The sequence below is a fragment of the Catharus ustulatus genome, chromosome 22 (genome assembly GCF_009819885.2).
Source record: "Catharus ustulatus isolate bCatUst1 chromosome 22, bCatUst1.pri.v2, whole genome shotgun sequence".
In the NCBI taxonomy this organism is placed as follows: Eukaryota; Metazoa; Chordata; class Aves; order Passeriformes; family Turdidae; genus Catharus; species Catharus ustulatus.
In genome coordinates this window covers 6,086,749-6,104,063 of record NC_046242.1, presented here as the reverse complement: position 1 = coordinate 6,104,063, position 17,315 = coordinate 6,086,749, and the positions used below count along the sequence as shown (strand labels likewise).

The 17,315-nt window shown below is 55.8% G+C and overlaps 1 protein-coding gene across 1 annotated transcript in view; it reads right to left on the bottom strand.

Annotated features, from left to right (window-relative positions):
• The window catches only part of SRRM3 (serine/arginine repetitive matrix 3), a 28,906-nt gene extending 19,143 nt beyond the window's left edge, over positions 1 to 9,763 (bottom strand). The window contains exons 1-2 of the mRNA XM_033078178.1: positions 9,685 to 9,763; positions 2,048 to 2,277 (exon numbers count right to left, since the gene is read on the bottom strand). Of these exons, the coding sequence (XP_032934069.1) occupies positions 2,048 to 2,271 (224 nt within the window). The 5' untranslated portion in view covers positions 2,272 to 2,277; positions 9,685 to 9,763. The remainder of the gene's footprint in view (positions 1 to 2,047; positions 2,278 to 9,684) is intronic.
• Positions 9,764 to 17,315: the final 7,552 nt, after the last annotated feature.

Genomic DNA, 17,315 nt, shown 5'->3' with positions numbered 1-17,315 from the left:
AGTGCTCTGGGTGCTCCAGGATGAAGAAGGCCACGTGGCATCCCTCACCCCTCCTGTAGTGTCCATGAAGGGGAGCAGCAAGGAGAGGGGAATTAATATTAACGAACTCATTTGCACTGAAAAGTTCTCATTAATTCCCCAACCAGACTCCACACAGAAGGAAGGCTAATAACATGGTATGGAGGCAGCCTGGCTGCTTCCCCTCACCTTGCACCTGGGCATGGGGAGCCCCAAAACCAGGATAGCAGCCCCAAATGCTGCTCTGCTCCATTCCCTCGATGACAGTGCACCCAGCTGGGCAGTGTGGCCACCCCACAAGGACAGAGCTGCTGGACCCGGCCATCCCATGGACATCAGCCAGCCCACAGCAGCAGGAAGATGTCTGCCCGAGATGAGCATTTGCTGCAGCATGCTAAGAACACGGCCTGTGCTCTTGGAGAGGGGACATGAGGCCGAACAGGAGGTGACAGATGGGCCACTGCGGCTGGGCCATTAGCAAATCTGTGGGGGGAGGCCAAGGCGAGGAACTCCCCAGCACCTCCAGGGATGGAGGCAGGAGCACCACCAGCCCTTTGCCTCCTGCATTCCCCTGGTGCTGCTTATAATCCCATTGGAGGGGGTTTGCTTTTGCATTTAACATACAGAATGGATTTGGGAAAGAAAGAAAATTTGCTGACACTTCTTTTCTGGACAAGGAATCCAGCCTGCAGGCAGGGAATAACAGTGCAGGCAGCCTGGAGCGAGCTACAGCACAGGCAGGAGGAGCCATCCGCCTTTAAGGAAACAAGGGAGTGCTTAAATCCCTGCAGATCCCCCTCTGCTGACACTCACATCCATCCTGGGGCTCTGTCCTCATCAACAACTCCCCCAAGGCCATGGCCAGGAGGCTGCCCCTGGTCCAGGCAGAAACCTCAGGGAAGCAAATCCCTTCTCATGGAAACCCCCCTGAAAAGCCCCTGTGTGGAGGGGAAGAGCAGGAGGAGGATTAAGCAGGTTGACCAAGATTATTACTGTAATTATATTATCATTTCGGCGTATCACCATCATCAGTGTTATTAATAGCCTTAATAACAGCAAAGCAATTATAGCAATAACAACAATCCTGGTTGCAGCGTTGCTATTACCCATTGCAGCCATGATACTACCAGTAGTAAGTTCCCTACTAGGGCTTGGGAACCCGACAGGAGGCTCTGGGCTCCCCAAAGCGTCAGGTCAGCCTTATTTATTTCCATAATGACAAATTAGGCACAATCATTATTCCAGTCTGTGTGAGACAATTTAATTCTAGGTCACGCTTGCACTCTTAATGAAAGCCTTGGCGAAGCCTTCCCTCAATCCATTTTCCTTCTCCCCAGCTGATACCAGTCCCCATCTACCCAAGTGTGCTGAAGAATTTGCTCCATCCATCAGGTTTTAGAGAGCTGTCAGAGGGCTCAGGATGTTTGGCTGCTGGCAGAGAAGCACAGCCATGCCTGGTAGGGATGGGGGTCTCCTTTCCAGCCCGCCAGTCCTTTCTGCCCACCCAGGAAGGGATGTTTCTCAGCCCCTTGGGTTTTTCCCTATCCCTTTTTTTTTTCCCCATGGGAAGAGCAAAAGCTGGGGAGCAGCTTGCAGTGCCTGGCCATGGCACTGGCAGGAGGGGGACAGCGGGTTCTATCACCCCAAAACCAGGGAGGTGAAGGAAGACAGGGCAAACTGAAGCCCCAAACCAGCCTCTCCTGTGATTAAACTCCAGATTTCCTCTGGGATCTCACATCCCAAGCACGTGGGGTAGAGGATAGGGGGCACTGATGACTTGCACAACCATGAGCAGCTTCACTCCTCCTTCCTGCTTCAGCTTTCCCTGCAGGACAAGCTGGGAGCCCAAATTTCCAAGCAGGGAAAGTGGATGAACTCCTAGGCATTTCCCTCCAAAGCTGTTTGGTTCACCCAAAATCGGATTTACTTCCAAATGAGGACATTTCCCACATCAAGGTATTTTTTAAAGGGGGAGAATAATGTGCAAACAAGTCAAAAGGATCCCATCCCCAATGTCCCCACCACTCACCCCTGCTCCTCCATCATCTCCTGCAGCTCCATGCACTTCAGCTCCACCCGCCGCTTGCGCTCGTGGTCCAGGATTTCCCGGTGAGCCTTCTTCACCATGCTGGGCTCCACCAGCCGCACCTCCTCCTCGCCCTTGTGCCATGTGCCTGAGGCACTGGGCTGGGGGAAGCCGTTGGAGGCTTCCTGGGGCGAAGGCACGTCAGCCCCATTGTTGTAGAGAGCCATGATTGCCTGGGAGGGAGACAAAGAGTCAGGGTCAGTCCCTGGTCTGCTTCCCCCTCACTCCCTGACAGTGAGGGGACCCTGCTAGGACTGAGGGTAAAATCAGTCTTGAAAGCAGGTTGATGGGGCTAGGAGATGTCCCTGGACCTTTTTCAGTTTCCTCATCCTCACAGCAAGGCTGAGGCTTTCCACCACGACAAGCTGCTGGGAAAGAGAGGAGGGTGCTCTGCTCCAGCCTTGTACTGGAAAAAAGCTGGCCAAGGGTGGGGCTGTGGGGCCCAAGACTCTACAGCAGCAGCAGGACATGGACCCCATGGACCCCATGGTCAGCCAGTGTGGGTCCAAAAACTTCAGATATCCCCTTGCATTTCCCAGCTGCATTGGCTGGTTTGGTTGTAGTTGTGGGACATCCTGATGTCTGGCTCAGGCAGCAAATATTTGCTGATGCTCTTGGGCCATGGCCTGGCACCCTCTGCCATGACCCAATGTGGGCTGCAAGGATCCCCACCAGCTTCTGCCCCCTGCCTTCTCCCTGCTCCTTCACCTTCACATGTCTCTGCCTCCTCTTTCCACCACACAGTCAGTGTGTCCTCACTTGGCTCCAAAAATAACCCCTGGAAGAGGACAACTGTTCCCGAGCAGCCCTGCCGTGCCGAGGCTCCGGCTGATTCTCCCGGAGCCTGAGGGAGGAGATGCTCCCAAATCTCCTGGATCAACCAGACAGACTCAGCCCTGTCTCAGTGCCCTGCAGCCATCAGTGCATGGCTGAGCACCCAGCCCTCTCCCAGCATGGGATGCTGCCACTGGAGATCTGCTGCCTTAACCACCAGCACCACCAGGCTGCAGAGGCACCACCTGGGCTTTACAGGGGCCCGGCACAAAGAGAAACGATCAGGAGCAAAGGTAGAGCACCCTGCCTCACTCTCCAAGCTGGATTTGGGCTTGGAGAAGGAGTTTTTGCCATTTCTCTGAGGTGTTTCTATCCCAGGGATCCTGCTGGAGTGGCTTTTCCAAGGATGGGTGTTGTTATCTCCTGTGCAGGAGGCAGCCAGTCCTTGGGTGGCTGACACATGCTGCCCATGGAGGAAGGGGCAAACATTGGCCCAGGGAAGGAGGCATCCCTAAGGGCCATGGATTTGGGAAAGAAAGAAAATTTGATCTGTTTCAGGCCCAGGAAAGGTTTGCCATTCCCAGTGTGCTATTCCACCAGGATACCAGGCAGTTCAGAGCTTTCCATGGCTATGCCATTGGGACAGAGCCAGGGTGGGAATGCAGATCACTCACAAGGGTCTCTCTTTGCTGTTAGAGGAGAGAAAATACCTCAGAGCCCTCCCTGGGCTAGTGGGGATCCCAACCTGGCCAGAAGGCATCTCCCACCCCACAGCATCCCCACAGGACATCCCTGACTTTCCTGCTGCCACTGGCTGCCCCACACAGTCATTTATCTCCTGATGAGCCTGCCCAGGGAGGACAGCAGCTGAGTGCTTAATTACAAGGCTTGTTTTTTTTTTCTTCCACCCCTCATCCCATTAATACCATGCAAAGAGGAGCCAGCAGCCTTAATTTCCCCAGAGGTACAGGGGAGATCCCACTGGTGCAGCAGGAGCCAGCCAGGCCTCTGCACTCCTGGATGCTCATCCCTCCACCTGGAGGGTCCCTCGGTCCCCCCTTGCCTGCAGCACCCACATTTCAAACCCCAGGACACCCCACAACCCTGCTCAGCCCTCCCTGCCCACCCTCCTCCATATCCCAGGGTGGCTCCAGGCTGGAGAACAGAGAGATGCTGCAGAAAAACCTGCCTTGGGGGCTCCTCTCCCTCTTTCTCCCATCAGAACATGAAGCCAAAAACCTGGAAGGAAGTTAGGGAAAGAGGAAACCTCTCCACTTAGAAACCTTCCCCCACAGAGGGGCTCAGGGAAGGAGAGGGGAAAGGAGAGGATTCTTTCTGCAGCAGCCTCTGCTTGCTTGTCCCCTGTGGGAATTCATTTTATCCTGAGCCCAGCAGTGGATAAATTCATTGCTGAGAAACCTTGAGAGTGTGTGGGATATAGAGCTGGGCAGCTAGATGGAGACAAACTGGCAGCTGGATGGGTACCTGTGGGAGAAGCTGCATGGTGGGGGAGGCATGCAGATCCTCCAGGAAATGCTCCCTGTTTCCATGAAAAGGATGGAGCTGGAGAAATCCTCTTGCCCCTGGGGGCAGGAAAGTGGAGCAGGACTGGGGATGGATGTGGTACTGCACCCCAGTGTCCCCTCAGCCTGCAGCAATATCCACCGTGGGAGCTGCCACCAGCCCCCTGCCTCAGCCACAGCACGGGAAGGAAACAAAGGAATGGGAAAAACCCACCCACAGCCCTCCCCCCAGCTCTCCAAAAGTGCCCCAGGCAAATCCCTGGGTGCCAAACAGAGCCAGCCCCACCCTGCTGGTGACAATGGGGACAAGGCAGCAGGGCAGAGGGTCCCCCAGGTGGGTCTGTGCTCCCCCTGCCCTGCAAGGAGAGCCCCAGTGATGCTTTGCACTCACAAGGGACAGCTCAGGGACACAGAGTGGCTGCCACCACCACAGCATCAATCCACTGGCCACCACAGAGGCACCATCCAGCTCTGCCAGCACCAAAATCGGCACCAAACCCATCAGCACAGCCCTGTCCCAACAGCAGTGGTTTCCTGCCTGGCTCGGCACTACCCCGATAATAAAGATGATGGTTAAATATTTCATTATCTGCAGTAATTACCCACAAAACATCAATCACTGGCAGCCGCCGCCCGGCTGCCTCGCCCAGAGGGAGAGGAGGCGTCCTGGGGAGAGCTCTGCATCTCCACACACTCCCAAAGGACAGTTGCTGCCATCCAAATTCCCTTACCGCCACCCAGGAGGGCCCAAACCCCCTGGCACCGTGGGCTGCAGCTGCTGGGGAGACTCCTGAGCAAATCCCTCTTTTCCCATATTAACCAGGCACTTGCCCACGTGTTTGGGGATCCTGATCCTCCTCCCACGTTCCACCTTGGGCCTTGGGGAGGTCAATCCAGCTTTTCAGCTTGGCAGGTGCTTTCTGATACCTGGATTAGAGCTTTTGGAAATGTTCAGACATGTCCCATCCTCCATCCTCATCCTTCATCCCCATCTTCAAATTCCATCCACATCCTCACCCCCATCTTCATCATCATCCTCATCCACCCTCCTCATCCCCATCCTCCACCCCCATCCCTATTCTCCATTCTCCTCCTCCTCACTCTCCACCACCATCCTCCTTCCCATGCCTGGGTCTCTCCCTCCCTCCCTCCCCCAGCCATGTGAATCACACCCAGGGTGAGCAGGATCACAGACAGCAGGACAGACACACTGCACTGTGCCCCTGTCACACAGCCAGGGCAGGCCTCACCATCCTGCCAGGGGTTTGGGGCTGATGGTTTCCAGCCAAGCTGTGAATGAAGCTCTTTCCCTGTGGGCTGAGGATGTGACTGTCCCTATGTCCCACCTGGGCTTTGTCCAGCTCACAGCTTCAGAACTCCCAAAGGGAAAGAAGCAAAATGATGGGGAAAAGAGAGTTATTTCACCAAACAGCTTTGACCCTTTTATTTCCCAGCCCAGAACAAGCCCCTTCCCAGCCGGCTGTGCTGAAATGCCCCCTTGGGCCCCGCTCAGCCCTCGGGCCATGCCCGCAGCCCCCGGCGCTGAGCAGCCGTGCCGCAGGGCCCTGCCGCCGTACTGCGGATGGAGCCGCTGCCCGGGGGGAGCGCGATGGCAGCGCCAGTGCCTGGATGCTCTCCCGGGTGCCTGGATGCTCTCCCGGGTGCCTGGATGCTCTCCCGGCATCTCTCCCTCGCTGGGGAAAGGCGACAGCAGTCCCCGGGCATCCTGCCCCCTCCTCGTGCCTCGGTGCTAATTAAAGCCGCCTCCGGCCGGTGCTCCATTAATTCTCGCCACATCCAGCTGCACCAGCCGGGGCGGCCGCGAGCACCAGCGTGCCGGGATGCGGGCACGGGATGTGGGCAGCGAGCCCAGGACGGCGCTGCCCGGACCACTCGTGTGCTGAGCGTGCCAGGGCTCGGCCCCAACACAACAGGGACAGCCCGGATGAGGTGAGGATGCTCCAGTCACTCCAGAGAGGCTCAGAGGGATGGTGCCTCTCTGAGATCTCATCAGGACACACCACCACCGACTGAAATCATCAGCCTGGCCCAAAGCACGCACAGCCCCATCCCAGGCTGCTCCCTGTCTGTGCTGTGGCGACAGCTGGGAGATTTTTTTTTTTTCCAGCACACAAAATATGCCAGAACACCATGGCCAGGCAGTCGGCCTCCCCTGAACACCCAGCTGGAGTTACAAGGAGGAAAAGTCCGGGGTTGCTGCCATTAATTGGGCTGACCTTCTCCGGTGCTGCCTTCCAGTGCCAAAAACCATGAGTCAGACCTTTAAGAACGAGGAAAAAAGGCAAATCTAGCTTTAAAAGTGCAGCCATTCTGGGGCTCGTTAGCACTGCCCTCCAGCCCCACTGCCTGTGGGAAGGGGCAGTGGAAATGGATTGGTGACAGCTGTCCCAGTGCTTCCATCCCTATTTCCCCAAGCCCAGGCATCCTTTCCTCTAGCTGCCCAACCAAAATTTGACACCTGACAGACTTTAAAGCAATTAGTAAAAAATATATGGATGCTGGCTGGGTCAGGAGCTGCAGCTGCATGTGCTTACCTACGTCTGTGCAGATATATATACATACATATATATAAATATATATATATATTTTAAAATAGATGAGGAGGCTGGTGGAGAAGCTAAACAGTTGCTAAGCAACTGAGCTCCTTCCTGGCTTGGGGATGTAGGGATGGGGTAGCCAGGGTTGGGGACTGGTCCCCCACTGGACAAGCATCACACGGGGGTGTGGGCACAGAGATCCCCTGGAGATGATCCAGGGAAAAGGGCACAACGTAGGGTGAGGAGCCAGGATTTATTCCTGTCCCCAAAATGCTGTGACTGAAACCCCCCAAGCCTGAACCCCTTGGGCTGCTGGCTATTGAGAAGCTCCATTCTCAGCTCTGGCTGGAGAAGAGCTGGTGGGGAGGGGTCACACCACGATAGGGAGCAGCCCCAGGAGCCAGGCAGTGATGCCATTCCTGAATCAGGGGCGAGGAAAAGGAGCAGCACATCCACGTGGCAACAGCAATCCCCCCATGCCGAGGGGAGAGGCAGCAGATCCAGTGATGGGCTCTCCTATGGGATCCCCAGCCCTGCCACACTTTCCTCATTCCCTTGGGAATGCCCTGCCAGACCTTCCCCAAACAGGAGTGCATAAATAAGGAATGGGGATGGAGGGGGCAACAGCCACCCCAGGTTTTGCACCTTTGGGGCCATTTGCTTTGCTGGGCAAGGAGTCAGGAGGAGGCACAGTCAGCTCGAGGCCCATCACCCCTCTGAGGAAGAGGAGTAACAACACTACTACAAATAAAAGCAATTATTGAGCACATGGAGGAGCAGGGGGATGACTGTCACAATGAGGTCACCTTCCCCAAAGGGGACACGATCCCAGTGAACAACCCCTGGGGCTGAGCACTGCAGGTAGAGGGGGGTCACTGCCAGTGCAGGGGGAGCATCCAGCTGGGAATCCCCCCCACCATCCCCCCCTCCCGTGGCTGGCTGGGTGGTTGTGTAACGGGAGGAGCTATTCCGGGGTTTGAGCACATTATATAAGCCACGGGCCACCTGGCTGGGGAAAACGGGAGCTGGGAGACAGGAAGGAGGAGGAGGAGAGAGGGCTCTGGGGACTGGGGACCCCCACATCCGGCAGACCCTCAGCATGAGCACTAAGCCCAGAGGGTGACCTGCACCCTGCAGGCATGCCCTGCCCAGAGATACGGGCTGAGCACCCTCTGCTCCCTCTTCCAGCAGCCCCCAGGACCCACTGCCACACATCCACCCACCACTGCATCTGGCCCCTGAGGCACGAGACCCTTTGTCCAGGGGAAAAGCAGCATTTTCTTGGCACAAGGGACAAAGCCAATCAAGATTCCTGCACCCCTCTGCCTGGCAAAACCCTCGCTTGCCATTCCCACCAGTGACCCAGGTCCAAAGGTTCCCTTAAAATCTGCCCAATTTCTGGCTCTGGAAGCCCCCAACATTCCCTGCACGTGTCAGGATGAGTCCTGGGGCAGGGGGAGGCAGGTGGGATGCCAGGGGGATTTAGGGGAAAGCAGGTGAGACACAAAGGGTGGCACTGTGTGAGGCCACGCTGGCAGAGTGGGACAGAGCGATGACGATGTGTGTTTGGACACAAACACTGTCCCCAAAATCCTCCTCCAGCGGGGGTGTCCCTGTGCTCCTGCCAGAGAAGAATCCACATGCCAGGGCATGGAGACCAGCGAGCATCTGCACCCTTGGAGAAGATCTTTGACATTTGTCATCAACCTGAGACACCCCCAAATGCCACCAGCCTCCAGGTGACCCCCCCAAGAGCAATGGGAGCACTGGCAAACCAAGACACATCCAGTCTGAAATCCTGCTCTGGAGGGAATGAATGAACCTCTGAAAGGCACCTGCTCCCCCTGAGCCATGACCTGACCCCTCGTCACCAGCCCCCTGCAGGGCACAGCCCGGACATCCCTGGGGACAAACCTCCTGATCTGGGAAGGAGAAGCACAAAACACTCCCAAGAGAGGAGCGGTTGAGTTGCTGCTGTGGCTCCCTGCTGCCAAGCCTCTCCTTCCCTCGTACAACACCCGCAGGGTTTGAAATCTCATCAGCCAAACCCTCCCCAGCACAGCCTGGGGGTCCAGGAAGAGAAAGCACAAAGAGGGGCTTGGGGACCTTGTCTCAGCCTTGTCTCCCACCTGCATCTCACAAGGCACCAGTATCTGCTGAGGGACCATCACTGTCCCATCCTTCCCAGCCAAAAACTACATCTGGGGGTCACCCACTGTCCCAGTCCCAGCCTGTCTCTCCCCAGCATTGAAAAGAGGGGTGTGGGTGTCCCCCCAGCACCAGGGAGCCCCCGGCACACCCCCTGTGCCCCAAAAAGCCCCTCATCTCCAGACTCCTCACCCCATCCCACACCCCCAGGAGCATCAAACCTCACAGCGGGACACCCCCGGCACACCCCTCCCGCTGGGTGCCCGGCTGTCCCAGCACCCACAACACGATGCACGCCTTATCCATCCCTTCCATCCCCGTCCCTTTGGAGAGCCCAATTCCCACCCCCCGAGGAGCACCGCACCCCCAATCCCCATCACTGGGGGCCCTCACCCCCTGCCCGCAGCATCACCGGATGGGTGGGGGGGGGTGCCCGTCCTCCCCCACCCCCTGCAGCCCCCAGCGTGCCCCCAGGGCTCCCCCATTGGGTCCCACCGCCCCTCGCACCCGCTGCTCTCCCTTCCCGGGCCCCGCGGCCGGTACCGGCCCCACAGCCCCGGGCCCGGCCGCGCCTCACCTCGCCCCGCCGTCCCGCTGGGCCCGGCCCCGCTGGGTCGCTGTCGGCCGCGGGGGGTGCCGGGGGTGCCGGTGGGTGCCGGGAGGCGTCGGGGGTGCCGGTGTGCACCGGGGGTCCCGCCGGCCGCGGCCCCTCCCGCGCGGCCCCGGCGCGGCCCCTGCTGAAGTGCTGGACAGCTCCGGCACACGGAGCCGCCCGACACAGAGCGCCGCCGCCGCGGGGGAGCGCGCCGCCCGCAGCGCCGCCTGCCGCCCGGAGGGTGCACTGCACCGCACTGCACAGCGCTGCTCCGACACCCCGTCCTTCCACGGAGCGCCCCGTCCTTCCATAGAGTCCCCTCATCCTTCCACGGAGCGCCCCGTCCTTCCATAGAGTCCCCTCATCCTTCCACGGAGCGCCCCGTCCTTCCATAGAGCCCGCCCATCCTTCCATAGACCCCCCTTCATCCTTCCACGGAGCGCCCCGTCCTTCCATAGAGCCCGCCCATCCTTCCATAGACCCCCCTTCATCCTTACACGAAGTGCCCCGTCCTTCCATAGACCCCTCTCATCCTTACACAGCCCCTGTTCTTCCATAGACCACCCTCATCCTTCCACGGAGCACCCCATCCTTCCATAGAGCCCCCCTTCATCCTTACATGGAGGCCCCTTCATCCTTACATAGCACCCCGTCCTTCCATAGACCCTCCTCATCCTTCCACAGAGCCCCCTCATCCTTCCACAGAGCCCCCTCATCCTTCTATGGAGCACCTGGTCCTTCCATGGAGTCCACCTTCATCCTTCCACCAAGCCTCCTGTCCATCCACAAAGCCCCTTGTCCTTCCATACACCCCCCTTCATCTTCACACAGAGCCCCCCTTCATCCCTCCACAGCCCTCCTGCACTGCCCAGAGCCCCCAGTCCTTACACTGCTTCCCCATCCTTACAGAGAGCTGCCCTCCTTTCCATACAGCACCCTGCCCTTCCACACCCTCTATCCATCCCATTCTGTGTTCCATCTCATCCCATACCCCACCCTGTATCCCAAACCATTCCACATCCCACACTCCATCCCATATCCCAACCCATTCTACATCCTATCCTAAATCCCATCCCATATCCTAAATCCCAACCCATCCCATATTCCACCCTGTATCCCATCCCACTCCATATCCCATTCTGCATCCCATCCTAAACCCCATTCTACACCCTACTCTGCATCTCCTTCCATATTCCACCCTGTATCCCATCTCCTATCCTACTCTGAATCACATCCCATCCCATATTCCACCCTGAATTCCATCTTACCCTTTACCTCCCCTCCATGATGCCCCCAGAGGTCCCCCAGTACCAGCCCAGTGCCTCCCAGCCCTGCCCAGTCCCCAGCACTGGTGGGAGCACCTGGAACATCTCCACCCCAGCAGGTGGGGGGGCTTTGGGATGCCTTGGGGGGGGTGTGGTGATGCAGGAGGTGTTGTGTCCCCAACAGGGACATTCCCCAGTGCTGCAGCTCAGGTAATGAGTTGGTGTTAATGAGCCCATAATTAATTTTCATTTCCTTCAGTGATGCCGAGCACTCACCCTCCTCAGGAAATGGTGAAACCAGAGAAGGGGGAAGCTCCCAAACCTCTCCCAAATCACCTCAAAACTGCCCCGTGTGGTCATGGCCAGGGTTTATTTTCCCAAAAAGCTCTGAATTCACCCCAGTGCCAGGGACACCAAACACACCTGGTCCCAGCCCTGGCTCAGTTTCCCCTGCACTGCCTGGGCTCTGCATCTCCTGTGACCATAGCTCCCTCCTGAATTTGGCTGCAGAGCCCAACAAAAGCACCTGGCTGTCACTCCTTGGGGGATTAGGCCTCAGAGCAGGATTTGGGGAGGGATTTGCTGCAGAGACAGGGATGGGAAGCCAGAGATGGGGTCTAAGGGGAGCTTTCCTGGGAGCAGCCAAGGCTGGAGAGGCCTGTCCTGGTGGGGATGTCACCACAATTGGTGGCAGCTGGGTGATGCTGTTTCCTGAGGGAGGACAGACCCGGGAACCAAAGTGCTGCCAGCAACACCTGCCCAAAATCACTCCATCCCTCACCTTCCTCCCTGTCCCTGTGCACAGGGCACAGATCCAGCTGGGGGGTTCACAGTGCCCAGATGCAAACAGGGTTGGAGGGCAAGAGCATTCTCCTTCCATAAGGATTAAACAGTTTGGGGTGGTTTGCTACATCTGCTGAGCAAAACCTGCATCCTGCATCCATTATCCATGCAAAGACTACATAAACAAGTTGCCATGTGTTGGATCTCTGTCTCTATTAAACTCCAGCCAAGGAATGGGGCTGGATTTGGGAGGTGCAGCCCCTGGAGCACTGCCAGGGCCACTGCTGCCTCCCACCTTTGTCCCTGCCATGTCCCCCCCAGGGCTGACAGCAGATGTCACCTCTAGGAGGAACCTCCTGCGTGGTCAGGACTATTCCTGGTTTAATGCTGGAGGGGGAAATCAGCCCATGACAGCAGAATCCAGCATTGCCAGAGTGAGCCCATGCCCTTTGCAGCACCATTATCTTCCCAACACCCCGCAGCGTCCGCAGCACTGAATAATGCATCAGGTCCTGGGAAACAAAGAAGATGAGGAATGAACAAACTGCACAGGGAGACCCTGGCATGGCAAGGACAGGAGCCTCATGGGGCTTCCTGGTTCTGGCCAGGAGCCAGGGCTTTGTAGCAGGACCACACCAAGGTTTGACCAGGAGAATGGGGCACAGCCAAGCCCAGAGTGCAGGATCCCAGCCAGAGAGCTGGCACGGGCAGCAAACACAGCCAGAACCACACCTGGAACGGGATGGAGAAACGAAATAGCCATCCGGGTGGGAAAAATTCAAGAAAAGCAGGAAGAAAAAGCTGCCAGACAGGCAGGCAGGGTGAAGCCATGAGAGCAGCGAGAAGGGGTGATCTGGTGGAGAACAAAAGGAGAGAGATGGAAGGAGCAGAAGGGTCGGTAATTGCAGGCAAACAGGCAGAGCCATCCACGGCTGGGGGGAGAGGAGCAAAATCATCACTTGAAAGAAACGGAGGATTTAGGAAAGAGGAGAAAGAAAAGGCGATAAATAATTAAAGGAGATCAAACGAGGCAGGCAGCAGATCAGGCCTAATTGCAAGGATTTGTGCTGAGGTTCGACATCTCCAGCAGCCTCCTCCTGCCGCAGAAGAAAGGGCGGCCGGGAGTGGCGGTGCCGTGCGGGAACGTGCTGCTGGCACGGCACAGGCAGGAGCCCCTGATCAAAGCCTGGCGCTGGCTTTCATGGTGCTCAACAACCTCAGTGAGACAGGGGGGGAAGAAAATACCAGAAAATGAGGAGGAAAAGCAAAGGCATGAAGGGGAAGGGGCTGGGGGCTCCGTGATCCTGAGAGCCCAGGATATGATGGGGACGGGCATGGGAACAGCCCCGCACGTGCCCAGGGTGACCTTGGGCTGTTTGATCGCGGCTCCCATTGATTTGGGCTTGACCGTGTGGCCACGTGGCCCAGCTCAGTGCTGGGGTGGGGTTGCTGGGTTTCCTGCCTCCTCTGGCTTCCCTAACTCTCCTAGCCCTTGGCAGGGGTTTTTTCTCCCCTGTGGATTTATTGGGTCACTCTTTGAAGCACTGGGAAAGGTTCTGTACCAGCGCTGTGCTGCACCTCCTGTGCCCACTACCCTCAGCTCATCCAGGAGCTGCTGCCTGCTGTTTTCCTTGGCACCTCCTTAACCAGAGGCAACAAGTCCAGAAGGAAAGAACAATCCAGTATTGACCTTTCAGCTTGGAAGCTGTCATTCATCCATCCTTCACTTTACAAACCCAAAGGGCAAACCCACCCAAAGCATCACCCAGCATGGGAGAAGCAGAGACCTGCCACTGTCCCAGAGTCCCCCATATCCAGCACCCACAGGCTCATCTGTGACCCCATCCAATCTGTCCCAGTGTCCCCACAGAGTCCCTGCAGGCAGCAGGTGCCAGGGACAGGCAGTGTGGTGGCAGAGCTCAGCTTGAGTGTCTAACCTCTCCTAACAGGCAATCAAATCCCTGCCCCGGCAGGGCTCCCTGCATATTAATTGCGCTGCGTTATCCAGCCATCTGTTCCTGCAGCCAGGAAAAGAGCAGTCCCTTTGGTCTCCTTTATTAACAGGTTTCCCTGCAAATGCAAACAAACCCTCCTGCCTCAGCACTGCTCTCCAGCTCTGCTTTGAGGCACCCAGGAGGGAAGCGGGAGCTCTCGGGCATTTCAGTAAATCAAGAGCAGGGAATGCAAAGGTGGTGATTTCACACTGCCTGTGGCCAGGCAGGAGAGCCAGGGGAGGGGCAGAGGCTTGTGCAAAGCCAGATCCACAGCTCAGATGGTTTGTGATGCTCCTGTTAACATTAAAACCCTTTACCCTTGCCCTATGAGGAAAGGGGGAAGCTGGGCTGGCTGTGGGGGAGATCTGCCTGCACCCCCAGCCAACCTCAGGGTGGATTTCCACCTCTCCTTTCCTCATTCCTGGGCAGAGGATGTGCTGCCAGCCCCAGTAATGTGAGGCTGAGCACAGGGTAGCCCAGGGCTGGGGGTGACCATGCTGGGATGCCCACGGGAGGGAAAGGGCAGCAACATCTCTCTGTCCTGGCAGCTTTTGTGGGGAGAAAGCACTGGAGATTGTGAATTTTGGAGGTGGGCTCCTGAAAGAGGGCAGCAGTTACCCAGCCCCTTTCTGAAGTACCTCCAGCCTCCCCAGTTTTGCTCTTTTGCTGGAGCTGGGCAGGCAGCCAGCTTTGGCAAGGCAGAGGCTGCACTAAACTGTTGTTGTTTCTTCTGCTTCTCCTAAATATCACCGAAATGCCATGGATTGTCCTCAGTAGCTGTAACCAGTCTTCCCCCAAGGAAAGTGGTGCCAGCTCTCAGCACCCAGAGCCCCCCAGGGTGAGAGGTCTGTACCCCCACACCAAAGCACCAGCCCTTGCACAGAGCCAGGAAGGGAAAATAGATTTCCCAGGAAAAAACAAACCCAAGTCTGCCAGCCTGCTCCTGTGGTCACTGCCCCTGAAGCCCCCCAGGGCAGCAGTGAGCAGGATGAGGCCTGAGTTACACCACTCAGCATTTGCTTTTCTCCTTGTTGTATCCTCTCCTGTATTTAACATGCTGCTGCAGCAGCACAGGAGCAGCAGGTGGGCTCGAGTGACCTGACATATGGCCATCTGGAGAATCTTTATTTATTACTCTCCACACACATCTCCTCTGTATCTTGACATCTGTTCTCTGGTGTGGGGCTGGCTGCCCAAGGAGGCAGCAGCTCCATGTGCAGAAATGATGCTGCAAGGGAAGAGGTGCTTAGAGAGCATCGAGACTAAAGTCTGCTCAGTACAAAGGATCAAACCCGAGAGATGTGCACAGGGCAGGATTTTCACCTCCTCCAGACCTGCTCACTCCTCTCCACAGGAGGTTAATACAAAGGCTGCCAGCACTGGGTGAGTGCTGTGACTCAGCAGGGCAGCCCCACTGCAGAACTTACAGGAGAGGGTGAAGGTCTTGAGTCTCAGAGCCACAGCACCAGGATACAACTTCCAGAACAGAGTGCTGGCTTATCTGGGTACACCCAGCTGAGTCCTGCTCCTCCCGAGGAGGGATATGCACCACATCCCTTCCTCCTCCAGGGAATCTGCTGAGACAAAAGGGGTGGGATGTCCCACACCTTTACAAACCATCTTCAGAGGGATTGTCACCCACCACAGCACTGCTCAGCCACAGGGACAGAAGTGACCAAGCAGGGAACACCGACACAAGTCCGTTTCTCACTGTTAGCCAGTGTCCTTCTGGCCCCTGACTTTCGTTGTAGAAAGCCACAAGAAAGGGTGTCTCATGTCCTTTCCCAAAAGGCAGCAGATTTCCAGCACAGGGAACAGCTGCAACTCCAAAAATGCAGCAGAGACTTGGGGAGAAGAAACAACTCCAAAATCCAAACAGTGTGGGTACTTTGTTAACATCCAGGAGATTTGAAGGAGACTCTGGAGAACCTACAAGTCAGCAGGTGCTGAGACATAATCCTCTTCCACCTCAGCTCCACTTGCCCATGCTGTCCCTGAGTCCCTACAGGTACAAGCAAAGCTTTCTGCTTGTCCATGCAATTCCCAATTTGCTGGGTTTGGACTGCTGACACAAGAAAAGATTGAATGACCTAAGCCACACAATGAACCTCAAGTTCTAAAGTCTCCAATGCTCAGAAATCTGCTCTATCTGCTGTATTAAAAATAGCAGGACTGAAACAAAAGTGTGTTTCTGTCCTGCTGGCTGCAAGGCAAGGCTGTCCCTGCAGCCTTGTGGAGCAGTGCCCCTGGACTACCTGGGCACCCAGACTGGACACACACCATTTTTAACACTTTGTGCTGCTCATTTCAGGTTTGAAATTGCTGACAGGCCTGCAAGACCCCTATACCCAGTTAGAGCAGTCTGCACATGCTTTCCCATTTATTCTTTGGAACAGTCTCTGCCACGTTTGCCAGGTCTGGCCTATCACTCCTCCTCAGGGTCCTTCAGTTCCAACATCCTCCCCTGTCCCCCTCCAACACAATCTTTAATTCTATTAATACTACCTAATAATTACTTCGTTCCAAGCCTGCTGAGTAATGACTGCCAACGCTCCTATTTCATTACTATTCCTGTAAAGAAACCAAGCTTTTAACACACTGAATTTCTGCAGAGGAGTGACAAGGACTGTGCTTGCTGTCCTCCTTGCCCACCTCTTCCAGAGGGCAGGAAAAGAACAAGGCACTTTATTCTCCATGCATCCACAACAGTCACAACTGTGTGATCTGGTTGAGAATGATGAACTAATTAAAATTAAAAAAATAAAATACAGTTAAGAGAGCTCAGAAAAAAAATACATAAGGGAGGAAGATAAAAGGCAGTGACCAAAGAGCATCTATGACTTTTAGGTATCTTTTTTGTAAGCAACCACTCCATGTTCTCTGGCTCAAACCAAAATTCACCTCCACTTCCTCCAGAGGTGCTGGGCTTTGGCTTTTCCTTCCCTCATCACAATAAAGTCTCTTCAACTTAGAATTCAGCCTACACGGATGAGAGCAATTCAAAGCAACAGCGTAAGCAGCGCAGAGCACGGAGGAAGAGTGAATTAATAACTTCCTTCATTAAAGCTTACCTTCAAAGAAGTCAGCAACAGAACTTGTCATCACCATCTTCTCACAGACATTTATTTTTATATTCATAAGAGGAGGAATGTAAGAGAAATTTATGGAGATGCTAAATCAAGGCTTTTGTTCCTAACTAGAAAGAAGTTGCTCTCAGCAGTTTAATTATTGTCTTAGTGCAGGACTGACGTTTCAAACGCTGTGCTCTTTCACTAACTCCTTTAAAATCAAATTACATAAGAGATTAAGGTAACACAAGGTAAGAGGTAATGTTACCTCCTGAAAAAGCACCTTTTAGATAATTTCATTCAGTTATCCCTTGTGCAACTCATCTCGATCTGACTCCCAGTGGCAGTGCTGAATGAGGAGCCCAAACCCAGGCAGCAGCAGAGTTGGGAGTAATCAGTTCACCCCCTTCCCAAGGCTATTTCATCCCTGCTGAAACCAAGCCCCTCTCAGAGACCTACAGCCTCCACTTTGCAAAGGACAAGCACATCAGGACAACTCCACA